Source organism: Ambystoma mexicanum, chromosome 6p (assembly GCF_040938575.1).
Source record: "Ambystoma mexicanum isolate Mex_15411 chromosome 6p, UKY_AmexF1_1, whole genome shotgun sequence".
Taxonomy (NCBI): domain Eukaryota; kingdom Metazoa; phylum Chordata; class Amphibia; order Caudata; family Ambystomatidae; genus Ambystoma; species Ambystoma mexicanum.
Genome location: NC_090935.1, coordinates 575,490,897 through 575,513,652, shown reverse-complemented (window position 1 = coordinate 575,513,652; position 22,756 = coordinate 575,490,897). Strand labels below are relative to the sequence as shown.

The window sequence follows — 22,756 nt, the reverse complement described above, 5'->3', positions numbered from 1 at the left end:
CATTACAAAAGGGGAAAGACCATGTGCAAAACAGGCTTGGTCCCACCCCAAAAGGGGCAGTCCAGACTGAACTGCTTGGTCACATCCCTTATGCACGAGACCACAAGCCTCCCCAAACATGTTTCGCCCTTGTTGGGCCTCATCGGTGAGGTGTAGCTGGGGTCTCTAGGCCCAGCAAGCACGGGACCCACCTCTGGGGATACCCGTCCCACTAGAGGTGACTTACACAAAACAAACGAGGTGATGGCTGGAAAGTTTGGAATTAATCCTAACCTCTGGCATTGGTCTGGGCAACCATGCAGACCATCGTTTTTCACCTGCCAAGCCATTTCAAAAGGGGAACGACCATGTGCAAATCAGGCTTGGTCCCTCCCCAAAAGGGGCAGTCCAGCCCGAACTGCTTGGTCATTCCTTCTGCACAAGACCACAAGCATCCCCAAACATGTTTCAGCCTGGCTGGGCCTCATTAGTGAGGAGTAGCTTGGGTCGCTAGGCTCAACAAGCCTGGTGTTCATGTCTGGGCATACCCGTCCCACTCAGGGTGACTTATGCGAAACAAAAGAGGTGATGGCTGGAAGGTTTAGAATTAATCCTAAACTCTGGCATAGCTTTGGGCAACCCTCCAGACCATCGTTCTTCGCCTGCCAAGACATTACAAAATGGGAAAGACCATATGCAAATCAGGTGTTGACCTTCCCTATATTGCCGAACTGAAGTTCTCTGCATCCGAAATTTCAATTCACGCTCAGCTGCAGCTCAAAACTTGTCCAACTCATCACTAATCATTTTGTGCTTGACGGAGTCACCCATGCAGTCAAACTCTGCTTGCAAAAGCTGAATCTTGGCCTAACTTTCTGCCAATCCCCTTCAGAATCCATGATTCTTTCGATATGCGCTCCCCTCTCACCACGCATTTAAAGGTTTCCCATAACACTCAGTATGACTGAACAGAACCTGCATTTTCCTTTAAAAAATGCCCTATAACCTGTGCGATAGCTGTTCAAAACACAGTGTCAGACAGACCTTCATTTTTAAACACCCAGGTTGGTCCACTACACATACTCCCAGGGATTTCAACTGCCATTACCACCAGTGCAAGATCCAACAAAGTGCAAGCCAAAATCATGATCTCAATGACCCAGCCCACCACCCTGTGCGGGATCGGACAGTAGTCCAGCTAAGATGCCGGCTGGTGAACCGTTGAACTAAAAGTGTATCTACTATGCTTTCCGTACCTGACCCTCCAAATGTCACTCAACTCAAAAGCCCATCACAGATCCTTCCAATTTACTGGGAGACTTTGGGGGAGGTCGAAGGGGCACCCCCATTCTGTCTACTTCAAAATCCATCACTGCTTTGAAGTCGCCCGCCCACAGCAATACACCTGATGAACACTTGGTCAGGTGTTGGCCTATCCATTCCAGAGTGTCCACTGAGTCAATATTAGGACAATAGTAACTGATCAAGGTTATCGCTTGCTTGCCCGTGCACTATCCCTGTAATTAACAATGCCCTACCTTCTTGATCTTTCATCACATCCGTTAGACATAATCCCATATAACTGTGTATCAGCTAGAATAGGTGGAGTAAGATGAAAAGTATCTATGACAACCCCACCCTCGGCCCAAATGAGTCTCCCAGAAGCAGCCAGATGCGCATCCTGCAAAAAAGCTATATCTATGTGGTGCCGTTTCACATATAACAACACCTTCTGAGTCTTAGATGGGCAGTTCAGGCCTCAGTTCCACGTCATAAAGTGCAAACCGTTAGCCATGCTGCTGCACACTTAAACAACATATCCTTTGTTTCCCGCTTGCATACCCCAAAGGCCTTAGTCACTGGGCACAACACAAGATTCAACCATCTCCCGCCAGTTCTTCCGATTCTCAGCGCACCCCTACCTGGGGTGAGGGGGCCTAAAGGGTATGAGTAAGGCAGACTCGTAGACCACCGCTTCTTCATCAAAATATTCCCAGGTTCAACATCCCCTCCCGCCCCCACCACCAACCCCAAAAAACCATAACACCCCATATCCAGACTGAGCCCCCCCCATGCTCCCCACCCTCACTGGCAACCCCGCCAGTTATGCCCCCCCATAAACATCAACTAACATTTGATTGAGGGACCCTGCAGAGCCCAACAGCCCTGCCGCCCCAAATCAACATGTGACCGCCATCTCCACGTCTAAATCAGTATTATATACACAATCTCATAACGTCTGGCAGAATCAGTCATTGCCCCTTGACGGGGAGGACCCGTGCTTGCCACCAAGACCCATTTGTCTGGGAGCCCTCTGCAAGGATTCCAGGAAAACGTTGGCTACTCCGTCGAGTGAAAAGACAGCGCTCGCCCGTTGTGCTCCACCCTGAGTTTCACAGGGAACATCATAGCGTAGTTCAAGCCGCTCTCCCTGAGCCTTTTTTTAACATCAATGTAGGTCTTCCTTGAGGCCTGTACTTTGTTAGAAAAATCAGGAAAAGGCTTTATGCTATTGCCTTTGTACGTCATTACAACTTTCTCTGTTGATTTATGAAGTGCCAAGTCTCTGTCCCAGTAATTCAGCAGTCTTGCTATGATTGAGTGGGCCTGCGCACCAGGAACACGCCTCTACCCACTGGGGATGCGATGCACGCATTTAACAACAAATGCAGAGGAAAAGCCCACCAAACCCACGCCCCTTGGAGGATGGACTCCATCGATTTTTGATTTGCTGACTCTGGAACCCCGATAATTCTTAGATTGTTTCTCCTCGATCTGGATTCCAAATCCTCTGCTTGTCCACCATTTCTTTAAGTGCTGCCGCGCCATTGTAGAAAACTCATCCTCCACGTCAGACAGTCTCGTCTCAGCTTCATCCAGTCTTTCTCTATGGTTGTCCAGCTGGACCTGTATGTGATCCACTTTATAGGTTTAGGTATCCATCTTTCCATCAAGCGACTGAATCCCTGCATGCACCTCCGTAAACATTCCCCGAATGTCATCCAAAGCAGCACTGGAGATAGCCTCACCCAGCAGGGGATCCCCTCCAGAAGGTAAGTCCGTAGCTTTAGCTTTCTTAGTATGAGAGGAGGTATCAAAGTGGAATACAGAATGTTTTTTCTCTGTTTTTCACATAATTAGCTTCAGTATGGGCCAGTCTATCTCCTCTCCCAAGCTGTTTCTCCTACCTCCCAGCGCTGCCTCTCCATGGTACACAAGCCTGAAGCCGGTACACTATACAAACCTCACCTCAGATGTTATGCTTTACCAAGGCTTTTTCACAATGTGCGTGCGCAGCACAGCACTTCCACATAAAACCATAGTATCCACCTGCATTAGAAGCTGCACTCCGAAGTTCTAATCCAGTTTCAGGTGTCCCTGAGGTGCCAGGATGCAAGCTGCGGTATGTACACTGCTTATCCTGCAGTTTCCTACAAGGGGTTAAGCAAGCCGCACAGGCTGAGCACTCATGGGGCTATTCAAGAAAGGATACCAGAAAATGGCGAGTGCAAGCCTTGCCCATCGAGCAGAGGTAGAGAACAAATGGCCCACACTCCACCATCATAGCTGGCTGGAACCCGTTCCGATCTCCCCACCAGCCTTCTTCACTACTCCACTCTGGCGGGCCGACAGCAGCACTCTTCCAGCCAGGCTCCCCACATTTCCGACCAAGACGGTCCTCCTCTCCCCCTATGGAGATAAAGGCCTGTCACTGCTGCCTAGTCTTAGAAGCCTCGCCCACGACCAGCGAACCCCGAGGCGTCAACACCAGTGCCTCGGTCTTCCGCACAGATCTTCGCCCGCCAGAATCGCAGGCAGGGATCATTACACACGGATGTCCTCAGTCGTATTTCTGCTGCGGTCTGCGACTAGCCGAGTTCCTCACTCTGCTTCACCACAGTGGGTGCACTGCCATGGCCTTGCAGGGTTTCCTCACAAATCGTGCCAATGTAGCTGTCAAAATTCTACAGGTGACATCACACCAGGCTCCCACAGCAGGAGTGTAGCGTGTCGTGGCGATCAGGTGTTCCAATAAGTGCATATTGAGCAGATTGCTACAAGGGCGGCCGGGAGCTCACTGACTTGCGGACATCTTGGCCGGGCTCACTAGTGCCCTCTTGAAGAGGACATTTTAAATTGCTTTTTTCAGCAACAAATTGACGTGCCGATTTTTCTGTTTTGTTTTAGGTAAACTGGAATTTTGATTGACAGAGAAGTGTCATGCATGTTACACAAAGATCCCTGAAGCATGAGCGTTAACCCTTGGGATATCTTATTTATTTATTGTTTGCTTGTTAGGCACTTATACAGCAACTAAAATACAGTTTCAAAGCACCCACAGGGCGAGGGGAGGGAACAAGGGAGTGAAATACATTACAAAACACAATAATTAATAAGAGCAGTGGAGGGAAAAGGAGGAAGGACGAACCTCCTATGCCTTGTGAGTATTCAGAAAGCGCAAGAGCAGCAAGGAAAAAAGGGCATAGGGCGTAAGTGCTGGGGAGTCTGGGCTCATGGGTGATCCACAGATGAAGTATTTGGGTTGATGAGTGCTTCATGGCCAGGTGCCACGTTAGAAGTAATTGCGAACCTCCGAGGTGGAGGGTGTGCCAAGGCAAGTGCTGAAAGTAGACAGGAGCTGGGCAGATTGGTTGTGGGAGGTCAGGGGCTTCGAGGATCCATAAGGGCCGCGGACACCAATCACAGCAACTGTGGGATTTGCAGAGAAGAGAATAAGGGAAGGAGGAGGTGAAGAGGTAGGTCTTGAGGAGCTTTCGGAATTTAAGAAAGTCCTGCTCAAGGCACAGAGGCAGGGGGAGGCTGTTCCATAGGAGGGAGTCAGCTGAGGAAAGCGATCAGCCCCCTACTCTCTGTTTAGTAAAACGCTTTACACACAAGGAGTTGGTGCCAGAGGAACGAAGTGGTCGAACGAAGTGGTCTAGAGGGAGAGCATTTAGTAAGATAAGGTTGAAGATGCGTGTGATGAGCATGTTTTAACAGCAAATCCAAACATAGCTTTGCAGCAGGGACTTTAACACTTCAACCTGCTGAGCTATCGTGAATCGATTGGAACTTGCATTCAACTAATTTGGTTACATTTATTTAAATATCATTTTGGCATTAATATATCAGTGCCTTTTTTGACTACTAAACTAATCATACTATATATAGTATATACAACGTTCTTGTACAGCTTTTCCTAACACTCGTGGCAGGCGTGTTTTGAAATCTATAGAAAACTCAACGGTGTCTGTTAGCCCACTCCTTTGCTTGCACAGGCCACAATTCTTACAAAGGTATCTTATTTAATTACTCTTCTTAGGCCATACCCCAAATGCATATAATTTGCTCCGTCGAGGTTTCACCTCATGTAAGGTTCTGGTTTTGGCAACAAAAGACACAATCCAGCAAGACCCTATCTTTGCTCTGCTCTTGCTGGTGTCTTCTCCACCCTCTCAGCCGCATACCCTCCCACTCTGAAAACCCTCTCCTCACGTAGACCCCAGCCTCTCCTTAACCTTGGTCACATTACATCTACATGTTTCGTTACACTTAGACCTCTACGTGTAGAAGGAACACACAAGCTGCTTACTTATTCTGATATTTGTTCTTTAGAAACTGTATTCGCCTGTGGAGTCTCATATTTTCTTCTTTCAGAGCCCATTCATACTCGTTGTGTGCGAGCACAACCTCCTTCAATTCATGCTTCTGACTTGGAAGGGAGACGCCTTGAAGAAAGCAGATAAAATAATGCTCAATTAAAACGAAACACTAGTCCTCATACTTTGCCTGGCATCAAGTAAACCTGTCTGCAGTCAGCATCTACCATAGCATCAGAGAAAATTAACAGAAATATTGAATGCCAATAATTGTGAAGGGACTCTGGGCCCTACATTTATTCAAGATAAGGTAGGAACCTGCTATTCTTGGGAGTGTTTCTTGTATATTTCTTTTCCACTGGATGAATGGTTCTACACACGCCCGACAGACCAGAAGAAGTCTTAAGTAAAACTAAAGAGTAAGGATACGACGCCGTTACTTCTCAGTTTTACTCTCTGCTTTGAGAGATATAACATACCGCCAGCAAATAAGCTTTGCAGGTATCGTTTTAAAATGGATTCTGATGGAATCCATTTTGTTTTAAGCGTACATGGAAATCTCATGCAGGTGTCTGACATAGTGCCCCCCTGAGATGGAGGAGGAGAGCAAAGTGGAGATGCTACTCTCGCTATGCTGCCCTCCTCTGCCTTAGGTTGGCTGCAAAAAGAGCTGGAGTGGAAAACGAAAGCCAAAAAGCAATTGTACATTTCATTTTCTGAACCACTCATTAGAATATCCCCTTAATGTCTTTTTTTACCTATCATCCAAGATTAATGCTCTAGATCACGGGCGTACAAGTTTTCCCGGCACGCCGGGGTTAAAGACTTTCCTAATGGAGGGCCCACACATGCTGCAACTGCCAGCATCCATTAGTCTTTCTTTACCTTGTCGGGTCAGGAAAAATTGGTTCAGTGCACAGAGTCATGTAGTGCATGTGCTGCACCAATGGGGGGCCAGCACTGTGGCTGCCGTGGCTAAATGCTTGTTGCCGGAAGGCATTTCAATCATGTCACGCCGGCCGTAGTACACGTTCAGAAGAGGCCCGCCTGCAGGGCCCCTCGCCAGCCAGTCTGCCCTCCAGCGCGATCGTCCACCTTCCAGCCTGCCTGCTCGCCGCGCTCCCAGGTAAGGGCATTCTAGTGGGGCTGGCTTCTTGTTGTGGGGGCTTGGGGGATCATGGAGATGGCCTTTTTCTGCGGTACTGGGGAGTCATGGAGAGGACTTTTGCATAGCTCTCAACTAACACGCTTTTGGCGGGTGTCACCCGCCTTGTAAACAGCAGACTCACCCGCCAAGCCTCCAGCACACCCATTCATTTCAATGGGCCTCTCACCCGCCAAAAACAAAATCGGGTGTTTTCACCCGCTTTTGTGACACAAATGGTTGAGAGCTATGACTTTTGTTGGGGGAGGGGGTCATAAGGCATAGAGTTTGATTGAGGGCTGGGGGTCATGGGGTATAGTGTTAGGTTGGGGGTGAGGCTCATGATGCATAGGGTTTGGTTGTGGGGTGGTGGTCATGGGCATAGTGTTTGGTTGCGGGGTGGGGGTCATGGCCATACTGTTTGGCTGCAGGGTGGGGGTCATTGGACATAGTGTTTGGCTGTGGGTGGGGTCATGGGGAATAGTGTTGGTTGGGTGTGGGTTCATGGGGCCTAGTGTTTGGTTGGGGGGTGGGGATCATGGGTCATAGTATTTGGTTGGGGTGGGGCCCAGGACCATGCCATTTGTGAGATTTGGGGGAACCAGGGATATGCCTTTGATGGGGTGTGGTGCACTCAGGGGTGTCTAGGACCATGTCATTGGTGGGGGAATAAGATAGGGACCAGGGCCATACCATTGGTGTGGTTTGGGGGATATGGGAGATATGGGCCAGCCATTGGTGCTGGGTGGGAGGGAATGGGGGGCAGGGCCTTGTTGTTTGGTGGGAGTTGGGGGGATATGAGGGACCAGGGCCATGCCATTGGTGGGAGGGCATAGGGGGGACTAGGACCATGCAGGTTAGTGGGGAACACGGGGCATGCCATTTAGTGGTGGATGGAGCATGCAGCTTGGTGGAGGGGCTCAAGGGGCAAGGGATATGCTATTTTAGTGGAGGACACACACCACACTATGTACTAACTAATCGGAAGGTTTATCAGCCTCATCGCCACCGTGACGGCCACACTGTCGCCACGCACCGACCCAGAGAGTAGCAGATACCTGGAGCACCTGCACTTACTCCGCATTGGGAAGTGCCTTAGGGCAAATCACTATAGCTCTTTTTCTAATAAATGACGTAGGTCTAATTCAGACTTGACACGAAAATATATGCATATAAACATATATCCACAGGGTCTATGAACACGCCCTGACGAAGGCGTTCTGATTTACATCCTTGACCCTAGCTTCTTTCAAGGATCCCCCACAGAATATCTAGTGGTAACACTCATGTTACACACACCTTGGCAGACCCTTTGGTATATAGTGTATTTCATACAAAACAGAAAATGTGTGTTTGACTGATGAGAAGTGAACAGAAACAACTGTATAAGAAATATCTAACTGAAAAGAATTTGTAAAATAAGGCAGAAAACTGCCTAAACAGACTAAACAGCCCAAACAGCCTAGAAAACTGATTTCAAGTTACAAGCTTGAAACAGGTACTACTCCAGATATTTGGGTAGCACATGCAGTTAACTGCAATGTTTTCCAAACTCTCTTGTCATTCAGAATCGGAATCTCTTCTTGCGTCTGGTTTTACCTATCCAGTATCTAACCCGAAAGTTTGGAAAACATTGTAGTTAACCGCATGTGCTATCCAAATGTCTGGAGTAGGACCTGTTTCAAGCTCGTAACTTGTAATCAGTTTCCTAGGCTCCTGCAGCACCTAAGGCTGGTCATCTTCTTAGGTTATAATTTCCTGCTATCAAGCTTCAACTTTATTCTTTGGCTGACATGTGTTTTCTTTTTGGTTGTCGGAATTTAATCATGTTTCGATGTTTTAGCTGTTGGCTGGCTCTTTTTTGATTCCTCCTGTGAGTGACCTGACTTTTTGATTAAAATAAGATAATGAAACAGACAGAGGGAGTGGTGTCTGCCGGTGTCCGCCATGGTAGCACATATCCTGCCGGCATCAACTTGCTGCGACTGATCAGGTAAGTCGAATCTGGGTGTGTTGTAATGAACTGTGCTCAAAAACATAGCCTTTTTCCCCTTCTGGGAAAGTCAAATCTGGGTATTTTAACACCCTCCGTGACAAAGCCCTCGCAGGACAAGGCTGCGGTGTTGAGTGATGCATGTGCACAGGAGACGCTGCCCGATTATACATAGCACGCTTCGCTACATCCACGCTTCTGTGCCCAGAAGAACCGAGGTATGGATCCCCTGCAGCAAAGCCTTCGCAGGACAAGGCTGAGGTGTTGAGTGATGCAGGGTTTTGGCGTAGCGACGCAGACTGTGAGCGTGGACGACCTCACCCCCCTGTCTGCGGCCGCAAGCTAAGAAGACTCGGGGAGTGTTAGCTTTGTTTTGCTCTATGTAGCCCCCCTGACCTTGTGCCCCTTCCCCCTATTGCATACGCTTTGCTCCCCCTGCAACTGATCCTCCTAGCCCCACATGCTTGTGTCTCCCCTCTTCGTGTACTAGATTCAACTCAGGCCACATGCCTTCCCCCTCAACTTCAGGCCACGTGCGCTCCATTGTTTCACTAACTGCGTGCACTCCCTTACATCGTAGGTCTCCTCATCCTGTTCGCGTGCATGCGCTCCCACGCAACTTGGCCGCATGCGCTCACTTGCTTCCCTAGCCGCGTGTGCTCCCTCACATCGTAGGCCCCCTCATCCTGTCTGCGTGCATGCGCTCCCTCACAACTTGGCCACGGGCGTTCCCTTGATTCTCTAGCCGCATGCACTTCCTCGCATTGTAGGTCCCTGCATCCTATCCCGTCCCCCCTACATTTCCCTTCCTTCCTCTCACATCTCAGCCCTTCCCTCTTCGATCTATTGTGTACTATTCTGACACTGTCTCATGCACCACTGTTTTTCTGACATTACTTTGCATTGCCTGCATTCTTCTTCTAGGTTCCTGTTGTGTTCTGTGCCTTGTTGACTATATTGACTTTGTGTTTGCTCTCTACTGTTCTTGATATTGTGTTGCTATCCACCGTTTGTGGCACCACATTACAATTGCCTGCATTCTTCACTTTTAGGTTCCCTGCTGACCTCTCTGTTTTGCTTTTGGAACTGTATTGAATCTGCCTTCATTAATTCCAGGTTCCCTGTTGTGCACTGTGCTTTGCCTTGGTTCTGTACTACATCTGCATTCTCTACTTTTAGATTCCCTGTTGTGCTCTGTTCTTTGCGGATGATGCTGTACTGCATCTGATTTGTAGGTCCGTTGTTCTTGTTCTATGTTGTGCCCCCCTCCCTTTTGTGTCCCCCCTGGTCCTCCCTTCTGTCTGCCCCCACAACTGCCCCTGAATGACCTCCCCTCTCCCTATCCCTCCTCTTTCCTCCCCACAATCCCTTTGGTGCTCTCTGTCTCACCTATCTTTTCAAACTGCTTTTCTATCGACCATCCTATCCCTCTCATTAAGTCTGGCAGGAAGAAGCTCAAAAGAGACATCCTGGTCTCCAACCCAGGCCTCTCTATCGCTGATACCTATACCAGTGCTTCCTCCAGAAAGAGCCTTACTGACATACTTTTTGTCGTTCCCTCTCCAGGCCTATGGACCCACCATATGGTCTCTGTTCTCTCTCCTTTTTCATTTTCTCCCATTAATGGTGACACCCGGTGGGAGGCCCTCCTGGCCCCCTTCCACTCCTCTAAGACCATCATTAATGTCTACTTCGTTTGTTGTCAGGAAGGAGACTATCTCCTCCCTTATAATTGCTTTGAAGACCCGTCTTTAAGTTGTTCTGTACCCAATTTCCAAGTCGGTATCGCAGGATGGATTGCAACATTGTAACTGGTGGGGCATGGTCAGAGACCACCTTCCCCAGATATTCCGTTTGTGAAAATCTATGTGCGTGTTCGATGCCTGTGAATAGGTAGTCCAGACGAGAGTGTGTCCCGTGTACGGGCAAATAAAATTAATATTCCCTATCATTTCCATGTGATCCCCTCCATAGTTCCGGTACGCCTAGTTCCTGTACTATTTTGTTAAGGGAACGAGTCGATCAGGGATGTTGGTAGGGTCCCGTCCCCTTTCGGTCTATGTTTGGGTCCAAGCCAAAATTAAAGTACCCTCCCCAGATAAGAATATCCAACCTGTCCCCTCCCATCATCTCGTCCTCTTTTTGGAAATATCTACGTTATCTGAGTTGGGGGCATACGAATTCACTACACATATATTGTGACCCACTAGTGTGCCTCGGACTATAAATGTGCGCCCCTCATCGTCCCCTTCAGTAGACTCCACCAGAAATGGTATGGCAGCGTCTACCCAGATAAGAACTCCTCTAGAGTATGACGAGTATGTAGTACCCAGCAATATGCCTCCCAGCTCTTGCATAGTTCCCTGAGATCATCTGCATTCATGTGTGATTCCTGTAGCAGTGCGATCTGAATGCCATGTCTTCGCAAAAACTGCTTGACTTGGGAGCGGTTAGATTTCTTACCCAGTCCCCGTACATTATTTTAGGTGACATTCACTCCATTCATATGCATTGCGTCCCCAGAGATCCCCTATTTTCCAGGTTGGCACCCTTACTATTTGGTTTTCTTGTTACTTTCTTGCACTCACAAGTGTGGGCGTCCTTGTGTCTGAATCTGAGATTGCACTCTGGTTATGTAGATTGTGTTATGTGGTGCTGATCTGGTGATAATCTGTCAACAGGTTTCGATATGTGAAGTTCCCGCTGTTCACAACATCAACAAAAAAAATTACAGTTTGGACTGCTCGATCCCTCGATTCTGCTTTGCCAGCGAGGTTGGTAGGGTCGCAGTCTGGGATTCGGCCTTAACCTTGGCTGTAGGTATTGAAGTTCCTCCAGGTCCTCTTCCGTAGTTCCATGTTATTATGTGCAAATGACAACCTCATAATGTTCCAGACGTTTGGATCATTGTTATTCTCGGGCTTCTGTATCGTTTTGCTTTTCTGGGCCATCGATCGGTCATATCTTGATTCCAACCAGGACCAGGCTACTTTAGGTGTGAGGAAGAAATGTGACTGGTTATCCGATAGGACTTTTAATTTGGACGGAAAGAACAACATGTATCGTGAGCCATGCTCCCAGAGTTTCTTTTTTACTGAGTTGAAGGATCGCCTTTTCCGCTGTACCTCTTGTATAAAGTCTGTAAATATCAGGATCCGTGCGTTTTCCATCTGGACATTCCCCTGCTTTCTGGCATCCTGTAGGATTGCGTTACAATCTCTAAAATTGAGCAGTTTGGCTATTATGGCCCTTTGGGGGGCTCCAAGAGGCGGGGGCGACCAAGCACCCTGTGTGCTCTCTCTACTGTGAACAGTTTGGAGAGGCTGCAGGGACGCAGCACGTCTAACACTATCTTCTTCACAAAGAGTTCTGCGCTGTCTCCCTCCATCCGCTCCGGAGCCCACACCAGGCATATGTTGCATCTTCTAGACCGCCCTTTCAGTGTCCTCAGCTCTCTCTTCAAGGTTTTTTGTGGCACCTACGAGGCCTTGGATCTTATTGCGCATAGTCTCAACTACGTCTTCCAGATCACTTATCTGTTGTTCCACCGTTGCTACTCTTTCAGTCACCTTCCCCAAGTGTGCTCGCACCAGCGGTGCATCCACCTCTGCCTCGTCGATCCTGATTTCCAGTACTCTCTGAGTGTCCTAAATTCGCTGTCATAAGATTCTCCCGGTTCACTCTGCCCGCTTATGCTGACGTGTTCGGATCTCCCTCTTGCTGGTCAGGGGTTTGTTTGGACGATTTAGGCATGGCGCCAACATATGACTCCATCTTCTGCTGGCCCTTCACCATGTTTGCAGGTGCCCGTGTAGATAGTCTGCAGCTGATGTATCTCCTGGGGCTGGTCTTCAGTCCAACTGTCTTTGGGATCATTTTGAAAATTCCTCGTATCTGCCTAGCTGATATGTTGTAGGTTTCCTATTAATTAGGTTCTTCTTTATTCATAGCCCCAGTGCGTTCCTAGTTTGTACTGCTCCCGGGGCTGTCTGATTGCCTTGGTTATTTGCCTTGGCAGGGCATATACATGTTGCTTGCTTAGGGGAGTCTGTTAGGGGTCTCCTTTCAGGCATTTGCCGGTTATTGTTTGTTTTAGGGGTGTTCTCCTCCGTGCAGGCGGGTGAACGTAACCAGCTTAGAATTCCCCCGAAGGATTAGAAGGATCCCCGACTTTATTCATGTAGACTGCTACACTCTGTATGTCCCTTGGTTTGGTGGACATTAGCATGGTGCTGAGCTTTGCCTCCTCTCATGGTGTATAGTCCCTTCTCCTCCTTGATTGCAGTGGCCACTTGTTTGCATATAGCTGAGTTCAGCTGGTTGGATCGTTGTAAAGTGGCGCCGCGGCTCCCTCACTGATGCAGCATTGTCTTCTATGCGCATGATCACCCTCCCGATTGTCAGAGTGTGACTTCCCCTTCCAAACCGTCAGCTGGCAGCGCTACGTCCAATGTCTCACACTGCTCGGGGGTGGGCCCCCGCAGCACAGGACGAGGATCCGCGCGGGCCTGCAGCTACTGTCCTTTGGTTGTTTCAGTGGGTGATAATGATTGCGATAGTGCCCACGGCGCACTCGCTCCCCCGTGGGCTGCACTGATACACGGGCTCTGCTCTGAGGAGTTCCTTTGCGGCGAAGGTGCAGGAGTCCCCGCAGGGTCACCGTTTCAGCTGAGTCGTTTGTCTCCAGCTAGATCCGATGTGAAATGGAGGTGACTATATACGCCGTAGTGCCCACCGCTGCACCCTGCCGATACTTTCACCGGATTGTCCCGGGAGTCGGGGTCCTCCTCCGTTCCGTGATTCCAGCAAGATGGCACCCGGCGTTGGGTGTTTCTCATGCCGAAACAGATTTCAGTGTGATCATGTGTTGTTTCACCTCGCTGAAGCAATCATTCCATGGAGGGGACCTTTAGGAAGCTTATGTTGAGCTTTTATCAAGTTATAACAGCCGAATTCAGGATTAAGTCTGCATCCTGTGCTGCTCTGTAGCACCCCCATCATTAATGTCTACTTAAATGGCACCGTCTTGGTCCAGGGCCCTCAGGCCAATCTCTTCCTCTTTGATAGATGCCTCCCGCGCCTTATAAACTTCCTTTCCTCTCCTGCTATCCCTTCTTACCCCTCTCTTGTTCCTCTGCTGCCTCCTTCCTCTGCCACCTCTTCCGCACCCCTGGCAGCTTCTCTGGCCACCCTGTTGCCTCCCTTCTCCGCCACCCCTCTGGCCCTCTCTTCTCCCTCTCTGACTACCCTGCCTTCTCTTCCTTCCCCCTTTGCCCATCCTCGGGCACCTCCAACACTTCCGCAGGGTATACCTCTATCCTGTACCCCTCCCCAAAAGTCCTTCAAATGTGACATCAAGTCTCGTTCAGCTCTCAACCACTCCTCTGACATCTGCCGTCTTCTGGAAGAGCTTGATTAGGATGTACTCAGTCTCATGAGACCTGGTTCACGGCCAGCTCTGTCACAAGTTTCAACACTCTCCTTCCAGATGGCTATAAGATCCTCTCCCAGCCCAGAACCAACCATCCTGTTGGGGGTATAGCCTTGATTTTCCCTGAGTGGATCCCTGCTTCTATGATTCCAAAGCAGCACTACTCCTCCTTTGAATGCCTGGTCTGCAGGTTCGCAGGTTCTCTATCTCTCCTAGCCTCTCTCTCACTGGCCAGGCTGCCCTCTTGCTCTCTAAGTCGGGTGACCGCTCCTCCTCACTCCTTGCCTCTACCTCTCAACTTCTCTTCCTCTGAGACTTGAACATCCACCTTGATGCTACCATCTCTCTCTCTCTCTCTCTCTCTCTCTCTCTCTCTCTCTCTCTCTTCACTTCCTCCTTTCTTCCCACCTCTCTCCTTATTCCCTGCAGGTCAAGCCAACTCCAGCACTGCCACCTACCTCCTCAGTCATCTGACCCATGAAGCGTGTGTAAGTTGAGGCTTTTGCCGCTACTTTCTCTCCTCCTCCTGCACTTTTGGCTGACTCACACACTGACACAGCCCTCTCTAACCTTCATCTCTAACACTCTGGATGTCCTTGCCCCTGTCATGAGGATCCGCTTGAAGCCCAAATCCAAGTGCAACTCTTGGTACGATTCCAACCTCGTTGCCCTTAAATTCAAGTGTAGGGCAGCAAAGAGGAAGTGGAGGGCATCGGGCGCACCCCCTGACAAACTGGCCTACCGCCTGTTACAAAGGCAGTACATACTCTCTCTTCTCTCTAAGAAGAGAGCCTACATCCAAGCCCACATCCCTGCGGCACCTAACAACATGGCCACATTTTTCAAGACCTGCAACGAGCTGGCCAATCCTGCTGCAGTCTCTACCTCTCCTGTTCCCTCCCAGGCCATCTGCACGGCCTTGGCCTCTCATTTCACTACTAAAACTCAGGATATCCTACCCACCCTCTCTTCCTCTACCTCCTTCCTCCTCCTCTACCACTTCTGGCACGTCTGAGGCCGTCTCTCCTCCTTTCCTCTATTCACCCCGATGATGTTTCTAGACAAGTCTGATCTATAAAAGTCTCACCAAAGCAGGTTCTCCCCTGCTCATCCAGAACCATAAAGGACTACATCAACAACCTTGCTCCAGCCTTGGCCAATTTCTGCAGTCGCTATGTGGTCACTGGAACTTCCCCTCCCCCCCTTAAGTACTCTCTTGTGCATCCCCTTCTAAAGAAGCCCTCGGCCGATCCTTCCTCTGTGGCTAACTATCGCCTGATCTCTATCACTCCTTTCCTGGGCAAACCCTTGGAAAAGCTGGCCAGATCTCAGCTTAATCTACATACTGAATCTGTTGGTTGCCTCCATGATCACCAGTCTGGCTTCAGAGCTGCAGGAAGCATGGAAACTGCTCTCCTGAACACCCGCGAAGACTTGCTTTCCAATCTTGACTCTAATCTTCCTTCTGTCATCATTCTCCCTGATCTATCCACAGAATATGACACAGTCAACCATGCCATCCTATTCAATCGACCTCCGTGACAACATTGGTATTACTGATCAGGCCCTGGCCTGATTGACCTCCTTTCTCACTGACCAACCCTCTGAGGTCCAACTGGGGTCTTTCCTCTCTTCTAGCTCTCTCTCTCTACTTGTGGTGTTCCCCAAGGGTGTAACCTCTCTCCCTGGCTCTTCAACCACTACCTGGCACCTCTTGCCCACTGCATCGCTATTTTCTGCTCCAATTTTCAATGTTATGCGGATGACACTCAGCTCTCTTTCAGGCTTCTCTCGGCTACCTCGGCTTCTTCTCTCATACCAGACAGTCTGACTACAATTCAGGAATGGTGTGCCGCCAATGATCTCTGCTTTAATGCTAGTAAGACTGAGATCCTCCTCATTGGGACACCCGCTGCCTCCTTTCCTCTCTCTCTCTCTCTCTCTCTCTGGCTGCCCACTCTGGGCTGTCTTCCTGCTCCTTCCTGTGAGGCTAAGAATCTTGGTGTCACCTTCGACCCCACCCTCTCCTTCTATCCTTATATCTCTGACGTCTCTAAGAAGTCATACTATCAGCTGCACCTCCTCAGAGGTATGCTTCCTTTTCTCACTTTCCCCCAGAAGCCCACTGTCTCCAGAGCTTTGGTCATTTCTAGGCTGGACTATTTCAACAGCCTCTTTCTAAATCTTCCTGCCTCTACTCTTCGACCTTTACAACTTATCCAGAACAGGAATGCAAGACTTGTCCTTGGCCTCAAGCCCAGGGATCATACCTCTCCAGCTCTGAAATCTCTTCACTGGCTCCTTGTGACTGCAAAGATCAAGTTCAAGACCCTCTGCATCATCCACAAGGCTTTCTGGTACCTGGGACCGCTCTACGTCCAACTTGCTCTTCCAAAACATCTTCCTTCTCGACCTCTTCGCTTATCCACCTCCAACTCTCTGAGGGTCAGACCCTTCTCCAAGCAGAGAGTTGGGGGCAGATCTATCTCCTTGACTGGGGCCTCCCTCTGGAACAGCCTCCCTGCCTCTCTCAAACTTGAGCAGAACCACCTCTGGTTCCGGAAGCAACTCAAGACCTTCCTTTTCGCTTCATCTTTCTCTCTTCCTCTCCCCTGCTGATGCACCTGACTGCTCTGCGCACTGGTCACCTGGTCACCCTTTGAACTCGGGTCCAGGCTCCTGCATGTCCAGTTGCCCTTGCACTGCCTCGGGGCTCCCAGCACTCAAGGGTCTGTACCTGCAACCCCACAGTCCCTTCTCTCTGCACTTATGAGCCACATGCGGGCTGCACTTGTGAGTTAGCTGCACTTCCCCCTTCCCCGCCCCCCTGGCACTTCTCCCCTTCCTTCTTCCCTGCACTTGCGCGATTTGATTGACACAAGGCCTAGTAAGATCGTTATTTTTGTCCCCCCCTTTGTTTCCCCCTCCTTGTCTTGTCATGCCTTGAAACACTTGTGTACATGCGTGTAATAAATGCCACATCATATAATATCATAATACCAGCCTCCACTTTAGTAGTTACAGTTGAAGATGTTCACGTATTTTCTCCATCTACTTCAGCTTATAGACTCTTTCTGTTGCAGAACTTGTACTACAGCAGAGGTCTGCAACCTTTGCCTCGCCAGTTGTTTTGTACTAGAACTCCCATCTTTCCTAGACAGCAAAGTCCATAGTGAGGGATCATTGGAGTCATGCTCCAAACTATTTGGAGAGCTGCTGGTTGCAGACCCTATTAAGAGATCATTGGCTTGATTATAAATAATATTCATAATTGACAAACCTATTAACATGGTAGGTTAGTGTATTACAGTAGTGAAAGCACAGTAGGCACCTGTGACACTAGTGACACTGCCAGCTGGAAGATTCATACGTTGAAGGTTTGGAGCTGTATTGCACAACTGTTTGAAAGTCTCTCCTATACCCACAATAGCAGCTATAGAGAACTGGACCAGGTTTGTTTAAACTACATCTCTCTCCTTGTCAGACAATTCAAAGTTAGGCTTCGATGCAGCATCAATACCCAAAAGTACTGTTTCATTGCCAGATAAAAACCTGGCAGTATTATAAAAGCTATCTGTTACACATCTAGAATTCCCAAAAGAGATAGCATACAGACAATAGTATGCCAACGGGAGGGCTTTGTGCCTATTCCTGTGTCCTGTGGATGCCTTTGCTGACACTGCTACATCTGACCCGGCAGCATTAGAGCTGAGTTGAGACGCTGTTTTATTTTCTATCTCCTGTTTGCAGATGACCCTTCTGTCTGAATAAGAAATAGCCTTGCAGATGCTAAAAACAGATCTGTACTTTCTTTATTTTCGGTGTGAGGTCTCATATATTTATTTTTTCCTAATGTATTTGCCATGCGGCACACACACTTTACATCATTATGTTTGAAGGAAAATGCCAACTAAAGTGAAAGGGCCAATGCAAGTTATCTGTGGGGGTGGGTGTGTATATAGGATGCATTTGGGGGATTGAAGCCTGTCCTGCAATCCACTAGAGCAGTGCCAGTGGGACTTCTCATCCTATATTGCACCCACCATAGCTTGCAACGCATATCGGGGCATGATCTGCACTAGAAGAATGTAAGGAACACAGCAAGAGCATGTTAGATGTTCTCGCTCCAGCCAAGATCTTACTTAAAACTGCATTTATCACCTGCAAAGCAGTCTTAAAGGGAACACCACAATATTTGGCAGCTAAACCCCACACCTCTGGAGGATCTCGCACCTCACAGAGCTAAACTATCAAAAGGTTGGAGTCTAAGCAAGCCCGTAAGGAGAACGCTCGCAAGTAGGTCTTCTCCTGCCATGCCCCAACCATCCGGAACTTAATCCTGGTAGGGACTCGAAATGCCCCACCATCTCCAGTTCTTCATAACACTAAAAACGTGTCTCTTTCAACAATACCTGCCTGACTAATACAAATCCCTCCCTCTCTCCACCAACAGTACTGCACTATTGTATAAAATGGAAAGCCCTCGCTGGCACCCAGCACTGCAAAGTGCAGCACTGCTCCTGAGCTAGGTTCACGATACAAGCAATAAAATAAAATTACATTAAACTGGCTTTTGCAAAGCCAACTATTTGGGCTATTTAGTGGGCATTGGATCAGCATTTTGTAGGATGTAATGGTACTATTTATTTATTTATTACATTTGTTAAATGCCCAGACCCTGGGGTATCAAGGCGTTGTTACAGACAGCTTGAATACATCATTACAGATACATAAAAGGATAATACAAATATTTACAGAAGATTGGTACTTTTATACATTATTTACAGTTGTTGGTGTAAGTCTACCTACGAGGGCATGTAAATGGGCCTAGGATGGGGAGGTTTTGCCACTTGTGTGTGGTTGACTAATATTGGTTAAAAAGCCATGTTTTTAGTAATTTTTTTAAGCCAAGGAAGGAATTTCCATTTTTGATGTTAAATGGGAGCTCATTCCAGGGTTTCGGGGCCATGACTAGGAAACTAATGCCTCCTGCTCTGAAGCTTTTGAATCGGGGGACATCCAAGAGTGATTTGGGGTTTGATCTGAGTGTCCTCTTTGGTACTTTTTTGCTTATTGAGTTGTTTAAATATGTGGGTGCTGCATTGGTAAGGCATTTGTAGGTAATGCACAGTGATTTAAATATGATTCTCGCCTTGATGGGTAGCCAGTGGGTCTCCCTCCTGATGTTGGAGATGTGGTCGGATTGTTTAATTCCTAATGCTGCTCATAGTACTTTGCATAAGTTGTAGTTTCCCTATGTTAGAATTGGACGTCCCTGGTAATAGTACATTACAGTAATCCAACTTGGATAGTATTAAGGCTCTGGCTAGGGTGACACAGTTGGTTGGCGTGAGGTACTGTCGACTAAGGGCAATCAGTTTGGAAATGTATGAGGTAGATGACGACAGAGCATTTACATGTCTGATCATTGTTAGATTAGTATCAAGATAAACTCCTAGGGATTTGAACTGTTTTGATACTGGGATCATTGAACCATCTATGTTAATGGTTGAGTAGTCTGCGTGGAGAGCATTGATTTTACTTTGGGAGCCCACAATGAGAATTTCAGTTTTCTCATCGTTGAGGCAAAGGCTGTTGAGGGCCATTCAGTTTTGGATTATGGCATACATTTTATTGATAGTCATCGTATATTGTGCATAATCACCAGAGATCGGTATGAGGATCTGGGTGTCATCTGCAAAATTGGTGTAGATGACACCCATAGCGTCCAGGGCTGAGAAAAGAAGCTTGGTGTAAGCTTATTATATAAAGTGGGTTAGAGACATGACCCTTGGGGTACACCAATGGGGGCTGGTAAGGGGTTGACGGCTTCTTTACCAATGCTTACTCTGGAGGTATGTTTGGATAGAAAGGATTTCACCCAGGAGGTTGCATCTTTGGAGAAGCAGAAGCCATTAGCTTGAGTGTCACATAATTTGTCATGGTCCACCAAGTCAAAAGCTGCAGATAGGTCTAACAGCAATAGTATTCCAAGTTTAGTTGATTCCCTGATGGTGTCTATCTGGATTTTCAGGTCCAGGAGGGCCGTTTCTGTACTATGGTTGAACCGGGATTGTCTATCTCCAAGAAGCTGGTTTTGTTCAAGGTGAACTTGGATTTGATTATAGGCTATTTTATCAATAATTTTGAGCAGAAACAGTACCATAGTTATAGGCCGGTAGTTGGTGGGAACTGCTGCATCAAGGGATGTTTTGTTTAGCAGGGGGGGGGGATCACCCATGCTTCTTTTATACTTGCCGGGACTATATTTGTATTAAATGAGGCATTCACAAAGTTCGTGATGATGGGTGTGAGGAGGGGGGCACAGAGTTTAACTAAATGGGCAGGGAAGGTATCCCCTTTGCAATTTGAAGCTTTTAGTTTAGCGATAGTGTCTGCCACTGTCTCTTGGGTGACTGGGGTAAATTGGAACTGCAAGTCTACATTTCCTTTGGTGTTATTTAACTTGGTGTTTGTTATATTTTTTTCAGCTAGGACTTTTCTTTTAGTGAGAATTTTCTTTTGAAGTACCATTCCTTACTGGAATTAGCAGGAGTGGTGTCTGGAATAGGATTTTCCAATTCCTTCACAATGGAAAAAAGCTATTTAGTGTTGGAGGTGGCATTGCTAATGCAGGAATTGTATGCCTTGGCTTTGTGGGTGATGATAGCGGCTTTGTAGTTTTTATTGTAAATTCTGAAGGCATTGGCAGAGTCTAAGGTGGGTGATTTTTTTGTTAATATGCCCAAGCGCTCTTTTGGTTCGTCTAAGTATAACTAATTCTTCATTGAACCAGAAGCTCATACGTTTGATAGTACGTCGAGTTTTGGTTATTAGCGGTGCTGCCATGTCAATAGTGGTGGTACGGCACTTATGGTAGGCCTCAGCTAAAAGGGCAAGGTTGTTACTAGTGGGCAAATTGGAAGACAACGCATTTGTTATAATAGGGGCTATATTCTCGGCTGTTAGTTTCCGAATATTTCTTGCTTCGTAAGTTTCTGTAACTTTGGTTTTTAGGGGGCTTATGTCCTTTCTGGTAAGGGAGAAGTTTATGATATAGTGGTCAGTCCAGTTCAGAGGTATGATCGATTGAATGGATATTTTGGAATTAAGCGTTAGTATCCAATCCAATGTTCGACCTTTGATATGCATGGGGGCATTCACTAACTGGGAGAAATTCCTATCTTTGAGTGCCATGTGTAGGGATTCTGCTTTAGTATCCTGTTTGTCATTAAAACCTAGATTCATATCTCCAAGGATAATACATTTGGTGTTAAGTTTAATGAATGGTGCTAACAATAGCGGTATGTCTAGGTCTGGATGAGTGTTACTGTTGGGAGACCTCCTGGTGTGGTGGTTCTATCCGACCTAATGATAATATAATCTGTGGGAATGACCAGAGCTAGTAGTGGTCCAGATGCTTGGTGTAGCCAAGTTTCTGTGACTACCGGTAAATCCAGTTGCTGTTCGATAATAAGGTCATGGATTTCGATGACATGTGCTCCTAGTGAACGGGCATTGATAAGGGCATTTTTTATCTTACATGAAAGGTCAGTAGGCAACTCTTGAATGGTGATAGGAATTTTATCATCCGCGGCCATAGAGGGATGTTTAGCGGTAACTGCCAAGGGTTTCTTGGGTTGTTTGCTATTATTCTTGAATTGTTTGGGCGAGGTGCGGTCTGAGTCATGGTTAGTAATGGAAGCATTAGTATGTGAGCTTAATCTATGTAGTCTGATAATACCCTGAATCGGGTAGGTTGTTGACTCCGACAAATTGTTAGGAGAGAGGGTCTGTTGTGTATGTGGTGTTGATGGGCGAAGCTATCTTTGAGATTGCAGTGGTATTTAAAGTATTGGCATTATTCTGAGTAGTCCGAAATGGAGGAGTGGTGGGTATGAACGGTGTGGGACAAGGGATAGGATAGTGCTGAGTGGTCTAGAGAGGCCGTTTCCATGCATTGTGTAAAAACTGCCTGGACAAAGTAGATAGTCCGGTATAATGCAAAATGGGAACAAGATGGTAATTAACAGGCCAAGAATTTCTGAATGCTCTAAGAAAGGTCAGAAGGGTACTGTAACCTGTGCTATAGTTCCAGCTGCCTGGGTCAGAGCGGGGGTACTCTATGTCAAGTGAAAACAACAGTTTATCATTTGCTTGATGGGCTATAGTAGGCAAGCAATGGTAAACAGCAGTGGTGGGAGAGCTTATTCACTTGATAGGCAATGGGCAGGTACAGCTAATAATGTTGTGGTTTGGTATGCTAACAATATTATAACAAGTAAATGCAATTTGAATGTGGTGGGCAATGCTACGGTGGGCTAGTTCAATTTAGGATCTGTGGTCGGCTTATGTGGGGAAGCCGATGGCTGATGCAGTGCCACAATACAGTGGGCTAGTTTGAATTAAATGCAGTGGACCACATAATACATTGGGGTGGATCTACTAAGAGGCGATTGGTAGGCACAGCAATAATGCTTAAGCTGATAGAACACACCAGTGCAATATACTAGTTTAAAATATATACGCTGGGCAGCACAAAGCAATAGTCTAGATCAGCTGGAAGGTAATAGGTAGGTTCAGCATAAGCATAACAGCAGCATGGGCTA

General features: G+C 47.7%; 1 protein-coding gene across 1 annotated transcript in view; it reads right to left on the bottom strand.

The window, feature by feature from the left end:
* The window catches only part of LOC138511607 (uncharacterized), a 242,072-nt gene that overhangs the window by 82,104 nt on the left and 137,212 nt on the right, over positions 1 to 22,756 (bottom strand). Inside the window, exon 4 of the mRNA XM_069627394.1 lies at positions 5,573 to 5,708. Coding sequence (XP_069483495.1) covers positions 5,573 to 5,708 — 136 coding nt within the window. The remainder of the gene's footprint in view (positions 1 to 5,572; positions 5,709 to 22,756) is intronic.